Source organism: Rhinolophus hipposideros, assembly GCF_964194185.1.
Source record: "Rhinolophus hipposideros genome assembly, chromosome: 6".
NCBI classification, from domain to species: Eukaryota; Metazoa; Chordata; class Mammalia; order Chiroptera; family Rhinolophidae; genus Rhinolophus; species Rhinolophus hipposideros.
The window spans coordinates 85,035,375-85,047,520 of record NC_138052.1 but is presented as its reverse complement, the minus strand read 5'-3'; the positions used below and the strand labels follow the sequence as shown (position 1 = coordinate 85,047,520).

The window sequence follows — 12,146 nt, the reverse complement described above, 5'->3', positions numbered from 1 at the left end:
ACTTCAAGTGGCAGTCCGTGAGGTGGTTCCCGGGGGGAGAAGGGGGAGACGGGATGCACACGTCTCCTGCGTAGAGCCTTATATCACATTCACTGCCTGACGTAGACTTCACAACACTGTCAGCCTCTTCAAGAAGGCCTCTCCTAACCAGAGCTGTGGGAGGAAGGAAGTTCCTTTCCTAACCTAAGGGGAACTCTTCAAAACCCCTGTTCATTTTGGGTTTCTTTTTTTCCTAGGGTCCTTCAGACTCGGTGCAGAGACCTCAGCTGTCCAAGGTCAAGAGGAAGAAGCTAAGGGGGCTCTTCAATTAACTTGTCAGTGTCTCCACTGCTGAGGATGGACTTGGAGAATAGTGCCACCTTGAAGGAGCTCCAGTGGCGGCAATACCTCTGACACAAGTATACAGTGAGAGGCAAGACGACTGAAGTTCACATTGACAGGCCACCTGAATGTGTCCTGTTAACCGAGGGGATCCTGGCTCCAACCCGTCGGGCATTGGCCTTCCCCGTCCGAGCTGAAGCTGGTCTCTGCAAATCCCATACACTCCTCTTCTGTGGTGGAGGTTCTCTAGACTCCGGACACTACCATGTACTCTAGGTGCAGAGGGCGAGTCAGCAAAAAGGCACAGCGTGCTTGGGAAGCATTCCCTACCTTTCTCAAGAGTCCCTAGCCAGTCCCAGGTGCTCCTCAGAGACTCACGTCTCTCCTTAGCATGTTATAAAAACCGCTCATACTCCTCTGCTTTTGAGAGTCCTTATTCTGTGGAACATGTAAGCCACTTCATTTTACGGTGTCTCTGCCCACTTGTCTCTGGATGAAGTCTAGGCCCTCAGTTCAGTCCCTCGGGTTCTTCTTACGCTTCTGTGCTGTGGCCTGTGCTCAGCCTCCATGTGGGAACTTTGGTCTGGAGAACTCTGTCCATGGTGGGCACGAGGCAGAACAGATGGCGGCTGCTCTCCTTTGCCCAACTGGATGTGGGTTTTTGGTCTGTTTCCAAGGCATAGACAATAGGTTAAACCACAATATGGGATTGAAATTACAAAGAGCTCCAAGCACCAGGGCCAAGGTAGTTAGCTTCCCACTGGAGTGGGAGAAAAAGGAATTTTACTTCCCCATCCTTCACGCCACTTCAAATAACACAGTAACTAGAAGGGCTAGGAAAGGCAGGATGACAGGGAACCGGAAATGGCCACAGGGGTTCTCTGGCCTATAGAACGCATAGTGCTTAGCAAGAAAAAATATAAAGGCTGTGTGAGATAGGCAGAACCTTAGACATTTAGAAAGTCAACTCTTTGGACACATCTAGCAATATTTAGCGGGCCAGGATTGGCAAAGTTCCTTGGCCTTCTCTCTAGGTTTTCCTATATAGGTAAGACCATATGAAACTTCACCTTGGAGAGACAGGAAGGAAAGCAGAATTCACATGTTAACTGGGGGCTGTTAGGTAGAGGAAGGGTCAGGGGCAGAACCCACAGAGGCCTTTTCTGCTTTATTTATCTATGATGGTCAAATGCTTCCTCATTCTCATATCCTCTTTAGCTGGGAGTGGTGTTTTTGTCCTCAGGTCGTCGTCGGAGAGTGGACGATCCAAGCAATAATAAAATAATAGTGATTATAATAAAATACTAATAACATTTATCGAGCATTTAATATATATCAGATACTCTAATAAGTGCCTGACATTGAATCCTCACGGCCTCATATGAGGAAGCTAGTTAACCCACTGGGAAATGGAGACTTGAAGTGATTAAGTAACTTATCAAAGGTTACACAGCTCATAAGGAACAGTCAGAATTTGAACCCAGACAGCTGAGTTGTTAACTGCATTATTCTATACATCATTGAAAACATTTTCCAAAAAGGATGTCAGGTCCTTCTTTCCTGTTTTCCACTGTTACGTCCTTCTCCTCTGACCCTGCTTCCTTTCAATAGTTCTTATTCCTCATGGGTTGATTCTTCAAGACAGGAGTCTTGAGGACTCAGGACTTGCCCCGTGCCTTTTCCTGCTGGCAGGGCCTGAGAGCTCCCCCGGGGTTCATTCCCCATTGCTGCTGATAACTCTCTTTACCTCCAGACCACAGTGTCCCATTGGCACGCCCGTAGTTGTACCTATCACTGAAGTGAATTGGGAACCACGTAAAAACAACCTGTAAATGGCTCACTTGTTCTTTAGTTTCTTTCCGGCATAATTTAGATAGCTAGATTTTAGGCTCTATAGGATATAGGACCACATGGAAAACCGAAAGACTTTCCCAGCAAGCTGGGAGAAAATATGGGTTCTTCACTCTGGATAATCCCACTGCCCTAAGAGCACAGTCTCCAGAACAGGCCTCTGTAATTATAGGGGGATAAGGAGTTGTGAATCCCCCAAATCATAAGTGAAACCCTAAGAGCATAACTTTTCCCATGTTCTCAAAAGAATGTGTACTTTCAAAAAAGGTTAAGGAAGAATGTGCCTAATGACCTCCCCGCCCATGGCCCACTCTACCCCAAAGGTTGCTGTCTCCATGGGGATATTGCCCAAACACATCCTTCCATAAACATTGCCTGCAGAGGCCCTGCCTCAGGCATTCTTGCCCTGAAGCTCTTACCCCCCAAAGCTAGGGGTAGTGGCTGAGAATCATTTGTCCCAGGGCAACTCCAGGGAAATCCCTGCCTTGACAAATTGGCCGAGCCAGGCTGTATTCCAGCCCTGCCCCCTGGCTTGGGCCCCTCCCTGAGGCCCCCAGCCTGGCCCAACCCCCACTCCACATGCACATAAAAGGGTCGAATTCTCGTGGCTGCTCCATAAATTTTATTCCGTAAATATTAGTTTTCCCTGTGTTTAATAAAGCAGTGGCCCACCTCCCCGCCTACCCGCCCGCTCCCCGGGGCCGGGGCTGGGGCCAGGGCTGGCTGGTGGGAGAAGGGACTCTTTCAATTGCTTTGGAGTATTTTTAGAAAAAAAAATAATATAAGGTGGTTTACACGAGCAAGCCAGCAAACCAGGAGCAGGAGTAAGGACCTCGAGGAAGTTCCTGCAGGAACTGGACCTAAAAAGTAGAGAAATAGCGCCACCTAGGCTGCAAGGCCTACTTGTCCTGGCTGGCGGGCTCACCCCTCCCCCACAGTCGGCTACGTAGGACAGGCCCGCTCTTTGCTGGAGGAGAAAGCTTCATCCCGTAGCTCTCCAGCTGGGCAGTCCCTCCTTTACTCAGGCCTCACGGAGGGCTTTCCCAGCAGTCATTGAAAGCGGAGTCCGAGCTGGATCTTGGAAAATCCCACTGGGGTCATTTTCTCCTGTCACCAGGCAGCCAATCTCCCAGATTGAGTGTTTCCAAAGGATAGTAAAGCTATTGAGAAGGTAGGAAGGATCCTCTACAGTCTCCATCTTTACACTGAATCCTGAGGAGCTAGCCCCAGAATTCCTAGGGTGTAATTCCTAGTGGCAAAGTTGAAATCTGTGTTCCTTTGCTCTGGACTTAAGAATCCATCCCTGTCAGACCAAGGTCATCCCACGGGTCTGGGGCAGGTCCCCTACAGTGAGCATTCGGGCAGGAGAGATGCTCAAATCTCCTGCCAACTCAGCTCTCCTCCTCAATTGTATCCTGTGGTACCTTTGAACTCCCTTTTCTGGCCTTCCTATTCATTCAAATCTCCCCATTTCCCTAAACCCTGACCTCCTATTCATTCCGGTCCCCTGGGAGATGAGCAGGAGCCCCGTGTGTGATTCTCAGTACAAAGATGGCAGGAGGAGCGGGAATAGAAAAGGCCTCCTCTCCTGCTTCAGATTTAATCTTGCTCTTCACATGGTCACCGGGGCATTCTCTTCTCTCCAATTATTTTGTCCCTCATGTTCTCCTATTGACAAAACTAGGAAGATTTGCTCCAAAGAGTATAGGGGAAACCTAAAATCCCTCTTAATAACCCTTCCTCGTGCTGTGGGACACTCCCTTTATCAGTTCTGCTTACCCCCCTCACTGTTTGTGCTATTAATGTACTCTGTGTTTATATACGCCTTTCCTGTGTGCTTTTTGTTTTCATCCTTATATTATATTATACGCCTTGAGGACAGGGTCAGTTTTTAACCCTACGTCAGAAAAGATCACTGTGTGGTTTTATACCACTAAGGTGAGCAACTCTATCTACCTCTAAGTAGGTATTGATACAATCAGGATATGCCTTTCTAAGCTCTGCCCTGATGTTTTTCTATGTTCTAATTTTTCTGAAGAAGAAACTGTTCAACAGGAGTGAGTGACATACTGCAAGGAAGGCACCACACTTACAGCTAAAGCCCTTGGTTTCTAGTCCCATTACCGACATCCGTAAATGTAAGAGCTCACAATATTGTAATGGGTTGTGCCAGGCACTTAGATACAGAGAGAAACGCCAGAAGGGAAGGGAGCCCACGCTTTAGAGGAGGGTTTCTTCTAGCTTCTATGACCTCCTGGAAGCTGCTCCTGGGTATTCTTGTCAAAGACTCCTTCTAATGCTCTATTTTTCTTCCATGTTCTCTTCGAGGGCCTCAGAAGATCCCACCTTGAGAGGGAGGGTATGGGGTGCCCATCTGTGTGTGAGCGAGAGGGAATCCCTCTCTACTTGAGGAGCGACAAACCCATCTAGCCTCCATCTTTCATCCCAGACCCTTTGAGGAATACTTTTCTTATCTCCCGAGACTTTGCTTTATGGTGGCCCTTTATGCTTCCCCTTGATTCTTATGTCTCTACCCTGGCACATGGGAATTCATTAGTTAGCACCAAAACATTCTAGCAAAGGCTCATTTCCTCTCCCAAGCTGTTAAGTTCTACCCACACTCAGTTTCTCTATCCTGGAGCCCAACAGGTTTTTCTGTGCTTTCCACACTCCTGCGTCCTTTGAATGACTGCTGGCTAGCCTCTCGGCACCTAACTCTCATGGGTTCCTGAGGATCTGGGCCAGCCTAGGGGAACCCGGAAGAGGCACTGGAAGAACTCCAGGGTGGGGAGCACACAGCCATTGACTCACCTGGGAAGATTGTGCCCAGATTACTCGTCCTGCTGGGCCAAGGGCCAGGAGTTAAAGGAGCATGCTGTGCCACACTTTTCTTCCCTCCCCTCACTTTGGGGACAAAAAGGGTTAGAATTGGGGAGCAAGGCTTGGGGGCTGCTGGGAGTCCCTTCTGAAATCTGGGTGTTGTATTTACTTTTTCATATTGGCAGCTGGAAGGGGAAGCCCATCCCAGCTCGGCATTGTTGTCTAACATGGTTAATCAGATCCTATAATCCTGCTGTGGAAATATTGGGCCTCGCTCAAAACAATAGAGACCAAGAATATTGTGGTTAAATTTCAACCAACTGCCTCCCTGGCCTGTTTGTCTAACCCCTACCCCCCTCTCCAGGGCCAGAGTCCTCCTTGCTTTATGGACCCCTGATAGGATCGAGAGCAGTCAGAAATCGGTGACAGGAGAAGGGAAAATGGAGCGGAGGAAGGGTAATCCTCTTGACTGGCACTCTGTCCTGCCTTTCCCCTCCCACCCCAGGCCTTGAAGGGTGAGCAGAGGGCTATGAAAGGAGTTGCAGCTGGTGGGGAAGCCCTGCAAGGTCTGAGTCTCTGTACAAGGATCAAGAGCAGCACTCGCTGGGAATCCTGATAGGAAACAATCCCTTATTCAAAACAGAAAAAGACTGCTGCCAGAGGAGAAGGAGAGACCGCCAGTTACATTCAGTATGGCTGCCTGGCGCTTCCGGGGCCCAAAGCAATACCATTGGTCCTATGTCACATATTGGAGGAACAGGAAGGTACTGGTTAGGGGAAAGGGAGGTGGCAATAAGGATTTCTCCTTGATTAGTAACCTGATATAAAAGCAATACAAATAACAAAGCTCTGGTGATGTATAAAGGTGATGCTAATACAGCCACTTGAGTGGTTTTCCGGTAGTGGTGATGCCCATTTTGTTGCTCCCTTCAGTGAATTAAATGTGGCGGGATCATTTACATAATTAGAAAGTAGCACGGAGGCAGTGTCTGGGTCGTGCTTAAGGGGGAAATGAACACGGTGGTATGTTCAGCAAAAGGCAGAGGACATGCCTCTTGCAAACCAGGGCGCCTGGTTTGTGAAGTGGCCATAATGCACCCAGGAGGCACCGGTCACAAGTTGCAGCCACACTGGTTTTTGGAGGTGTCACCAGTCAATGAGGTGAAGTTCAGTGAGGCCCCAGCTCCAGCACCGTGGACTATTCAACGGTCAAAGTGTATGTGCATTTTTAGAATTTGAAGAATGAAACAGCAGAACTGTGCCAAACGAAACTATATTTATTTAATCTGTCCATATAGGGTGGGGATGGAGAAACAACAAAGAGCACTTGATGTTTGTCACCTCGGGTGCTATGTGATAATTCAGGGCCTGGCATGGCACCTGTGGGTCATTCATCAAAGCCATTTTAAAGCAGGGACTGCTTGGTGGTAGCTGAGCTTCCCACCAGAAAGATACCTGGAAAATAGTTCCTGGGAGGGAGACTCTAGTATGTATGCTTCTGGATAGGAATCTCAAAACTAACTTAATGGCAGTCATCAAATGGAATGGAAGCAGGTATGAAACTGACATCACAATGATCTAAAGATGATGGAAAACATTTTAACAGTTAAACAACTTGGATAACTAGTGGGAAGAGTTCAATGGGAAGTAAGATCCCCAAAATGAAGCTGCAGAGAATGAACCATGCTACTGACCAAGCGGGGGATGTAAGACGCCAAGTTGGTTGGTTAATAAACCTTATGCCGTACATGGGCTTGAACTGCAAATGGGAACATCCCACAGGAAAATCCTACAAAGGAATTCAAAGTAATGGCACACGTTTGTAGGAAATGTGTTGGGAATGAGACTGAAAACCCCGTATTCAACAAGAAACAGGAATCATTAAACATGCATTTATTCAAGCCGTATACACACATATATCAAATGCTTACTCACTAGCACCCACCAATGGGCACTGTGCCACACCCATACGTTATGTACATACATTATATACATGCATACATATGTATGGCCACAAAGACAGAGCTCCTGCTTTCAGGAAACCTACAATCTGAAGATGATATTAAAAGGATAGATTTTTTTCCCCCAAAATGTTTCAAGTGTATGAAGTAGAAAAGGGAGAGCCATGACTATACATCTCTTTTAAACAGTTTAAAAGAATTGTGTGTATAAGTACTGTTTTGTTACCTGCTTTTACTTAACTGTGTTGTGTCCGTATTTACATGTCAATACATAAATTTCTTTGAAGGGTAAGTTACCTTCTCTCTGAGCTTTATAAAAAGTTTGAAAAACATTCTCTCCATCAGTGTAGAAAGTCAAGCTTACTCCATTTTCTCCCCGAGCTTCATCTAAGATCACGCTGGTCTCCTTGCTGTTTCTCCAATATGCAAGCATGGTAGGGCCTTGCTCTAGGTGGTTTTCTCTGCCTAGAATGCTCTTCCCCTCCGATATCCACTTAGTGGAAGCCCTCACCTCTTTCAGGTCTTTGCTTAAGTCACACCTTCTCAGTGAGGCTTCCACTGACCACCCCACTTAGCAGAAGCACCTGCCTCCTTACCTCACACGCTCTCCCCACATGCTGGCTGCACTCCCAATTCTTTTATCCCGTTTTACGTTTTGTGCTCAGAGTCCTTCCTTATTCCTTTCTAACATACTATATAATTACTTATTTTTTTACGTATTTTTAATGGTCTGTTTCCCCAGTGCCTCCCCAGTAGAATAAAGCTCCATCAGGACAGGAATCTTTGTTTATTTTTATTGTTCTCTCACATCTCACATCCATTTTTTTACTTATTTTTAATGGTCTGTTTCCCCAGTGCCTCCCCAGTAGAATAAAGCTCCATCAGGGTAGCAATCTTTGTTTGTTTATTTTTATTGTTCTCTCACATCCACCACCTGGAACAGTGCCTAGTACTTAGTAAGTGCTCAAAAATAGTTGTTGATTGAATAAATGAAGACAGATTGATCTCTCTCACACACACATGCTCACGTATACACACAACTGTTCACACCAGCTGTATCTCGAAGTGGTTTTAGAAATTTGTGGGTATAGATGAATGTAATCTTTTTTTGTTTGCAGCAACCAGTTGTAAGGTGAGAAGAATGGGGGTTACCATTTTGTTAGCTATAACCCTAATGGAATGAATTTATCATTTTGCAGAAACTAAGAATATAAGCTATTTAAAAGCAAATGACTGAATACCTTCTTTCTGTGGCTACAGGTCCCCAGCTTGCTTAAGGTGCTCTCTCTACCAAGAGAGACTGGTAAGAGAGTGTGAGTGGACAGGTACAAACTCTCTTACAGGACATTGACAGGCATGTCAGGAGCGTGTCACTTGAATGTTAGGAGTAGTACCCCCCTCCTCCTTTGCTGAACATTCATTGGACTGGTGTTTTCCAAGATGCTCTTTACGCAACAAATTTCTTCCCAAATAGGGACACTGGAGTGGAAGTAAAGCCAATTCGTTAGTAAACACGTTGTTATCCATATACAAAAATGTGTTTATTTTTACAAATGTCTTTCTGTCTATAAGAGTGTCCCACAATTTTTAGTCTCTGACTTGAGAGGAAAGCACACTCTCTTTGTAACTAATTCTGCTGCCTTTTCCTACCCTTTGGAAGTCATCAAAGCAAGGTCTTTATTGCCTGAATCTCTCTGAAGTGCCTTGTAATGAGCTTATTGTTTGGGCAAAGGTAACTTGACATTCCCATTTCTAATCAATAGCTAGCTTTCAAAGCATTGTTAGTTTTGAGTGGCTCCAAACGCATTCTGCACTCATCTGAGGCTTGCAAGACAGGTATGCTTCCATATCTGCATATAGCTAAATTTGGTGGAGTTGCTAACCTCTTCAAAAAATCCACAATAGAAGTCAGAGTGATCCCAACCAGTCAGAGGAGTGGTCAGTCAGAGTATGAGGTTTTAAAAGCCCAAGATGAAGATAACAGAAGAGTGCCCTAGATTTAGAGAGAAAATAAGTGACTTGAACGAAGGTCAACAATGCAGCATGTTTGTCCTAGGAATCACTCACCAAGAAACTGGATTATTATGGTGTCAAACAGGCCTGGATTCCCACTCACAAGCTCTGAACCTCAATTTCTCATTCATAAAATGAAGGTAACGGTGTCAAGTTCATAAGGTTTCATGAAGGTTACATCAGATAAAACATTAGGTTTTCTCCCCTTTACTAGAGCATCCAACTTGGCTTTTCATTATTACGAGTGCCATCATCTTTGCTTGGGCCACTGCCCTTTGCTGAGAACCCTCTTCATTCTTTTGCTCCTTCAGAATTGATGTCTCCAAGAAGTCTAACCTGGCTCAGCGCTTCTTATTTCCATATTCTTCTAGACCAAGTTCATCTTATCTATTAACTTATCTAAGATGCATTATTCTGTACTCATTTATAAATGAGTGGCATTCATGGCTTTGTAACTGTCTTTGATTTTAACGATTTATTTTTAAGGTTAAATAGTAAATTCCTGGAGGATAAAAACTGTGTCTTTTACTTTTCTGTTTGACTTCTGTATCCTTATGTGCCTATTATACTAGTGTGCAGAAAGCAGATGGTCCCTAATAGAAAGAAATAGGGCCTCCTACTACAGCTACTACCCCCCTACTGTCTTGGGGTACACGTATGTGAACATCTTAATGTTTTCCCCTAGAAGGCTAATAGGAATCAGAACTGTGGCTCCCACTAGTGAACCCAGAAGAGAATAAAAATGAGTTATACATGAGATTTATACTTTACAGCTTATATTTTAACCCTCTCAACAACCCTATGAGGTAGGTGGTATTAATTTTCATTTTATAGATGAGAAAATGAAAACTCAGAGAAGTCGAGTGACTTGTTCAAGGACACGCTGTAGAAGGTATCAAAGGATGTGTTCAGGCGCAGATCTGCCAACTTCAAGCCTAGTGCTCTTTCTACTGAGCCAGGGTTGCCATGCACTGAGTCATTGGAAGATATTGACTAACTACATTCCTGAAACTTGTTTGGTTGTGGCTCAGTACCCATAGATTTGGAGCAGGACTCATCTGGTCAAGTGGCAGGATTAGGAGGAAAAAAAGTGTAGCTGATTAGGAAGTATAGACCTACACAGTATGTTTGTTCGTGTGCATACGTACGAGGTCTGACAAGGTCACGAACTTGTTGAAATGATGTAGCTAACCTTTTTGGATATCAGAGGGATTATTCATTATGAATTTGGACAAATAGTTAACCAAGTTTACCATTTGGAAGTGCTGAAAAGGCTGCGTGAAAAAGTTAGACGACCTGAACTTTTCACCAATTCATGGCTCTCGCATCACGACAATGCACCAGCTCACACGGCACTGTCTGTGAGGGAGTTTTTAGCCAGTAAACAAATAACTGTATTAGAACACCCTTCCTACTCACCTGATCTGGTCCCCAATGACTTCTTTCTTTACCCAAAGATAAAGGAAATATTGAAAGGAAGACATTTTGATGACATTCAGGACATCAAGGATGATATGATGACAGCTCTGATGGGCATTCCAGAAAAAGAGTTCCAAAATTGCTTTGAAGAGTGGACTAGGCACTGACGTCAGTGCATAGTTTCCCGAGAGGAGCACTTCAAAGGTGACTGTAGTGATGATATTCAGCGATGAGACATGTAGCACTTTTTCTAGGATGAGTTTGCAAACTTAATTGTCTGACCTTTGTATTTACACGTACATATACACATATGTATATACAAATATATTACTATAAGTACACTAGACTTGTACTATAGCATTAAATTCAAGATTGACTAAGATACTAATGTGGTAGAGTACAAATGTTTAAATGGTCAGGTTCTATGGTGTATTTGCCTCCCTTTCCTTCTGACCTATTTTTTCCAGCGTTTACTCTTATAAACAACAACAAAAAAAATCATATCATCCAAAGAAATCGATTTTACTGGGTTCTTTTTCTTTTCTTTTCTTTTTTTTGGGGGTTCTTTTTCAAATAGAGATGATTGAGGGGTGCAAGAGCTCTAAAAGTGAGAGAAGAAAAGTGATTTTATGAACTGGCGCAGGACTCAGGTATAAGGTGCCCTGATCAGGTTCTGTCACCGCTGCTCAGACCCCAGGCCTTTGGTGCCTCCAGGGTGGCAAACCTCAGTTCTCCAGTTTTCTTGTTGGCAAGAGCCTGACAGTGACCAGGAAAAGAAGCAGACTTTGTTTGAGAAGTCTAACAGATTGGCCCAATTCAAAAGCTACCCTTCATTTACTGAACAGCTAAGAACAATAGGAGGTTTCTGACCAGGGAGCTTAGGCCCCAACTTGGATTAAAAGGGCTCCAGTGTCATTGCTGCAGAAATTATGATGCTTCTGATCTCTCCCTTCTTCTCCCCCTTCCTCTTCTGAAGGAGACTGGACTAAATTTGAGCTGGAGATCTTGAACCACCATTGTATTCTGAGAAAAGACTATAACTTTGGAATAAAAAAAGCTCTGGATTCACATCTTCACTGTGGGACCACAGGCAAGTTACTTTATTTCTAGAGCGCTGGAGTTGTCGATTTGGACAATGAGAACGATAATTGCTGTGCACAGAGGGTTATTGTGAACATTTATGAAGTGCTTAAAGCACCTGTCATAGAGCAAAGACTTGATCAATGGCAGCCCCCATCTGCTTCTCCCAGTACACACCCCTGCTCCTAAACCAGCCAGGCCGAGGACGGTCTAGATTTAGTGGAGCACAATCTAAACCCAAAAGGTGGTGCAGCTGTAAAAGCACCCTTATGCCAAGCCCCATCAGCACTACATAAGTAATTCTGCTTTGACGCTGATCCGAGTTTTCCCAGAGATTGGTATTCAAGAGGATCTCAGTTTAAGAGGAGAAATGAGAGGGAGAATGGCAAAGTTAATAAATGGTTATAAATTAGAGCCTCTGAGAGAATCTTAAATTGTCTTTCACTGAAGAAAAGAAGATTGAAAGTGAATCTAACAACTCTTTAAGACCAGGAGTAGGAGACACTAAGCAGCAGAACGGCCCTAGGTGCTAAGGCCAGAAAGAAGAAAGAAGCTGATTTTGCATTAGAAAGGGAGGGAGAAGGAAAGAAAGATTGAACTTAAGGCAAAACTTGCTTAGAAAATGATTATACAAGACTTGGATGGGTGACTATGGAAGCCTATGGATTTTCTCTTTTGGAA

General features: G+C 44.6%; 1 protein-coding gene across 1 annotated transcript in view; it reads left to right on the top strand.

Moving 5' to 3' along the window:
• NHEJ1 (non-homologous end joining factor 1) overlaps positions 1-1,637 on the top strand; it is a 56,035-nt gene extending 54,398 nt beyond the window's left edge. The window contains exon 6 of the mRNA XM_081050901.1: positions 75-1,637. Within this exon, the coding sequence (XP_080907027.1) occupies positions 75-182 (108 nt within the window). The 3' untranslated portion in view covers positions 183-1,637. The remainder of the gene's footprint in view (positions 1-74) is intronic.
• The last annotated feature ends 10,509 nt before the right edge of the window (positions 1,638-12,146 follow it).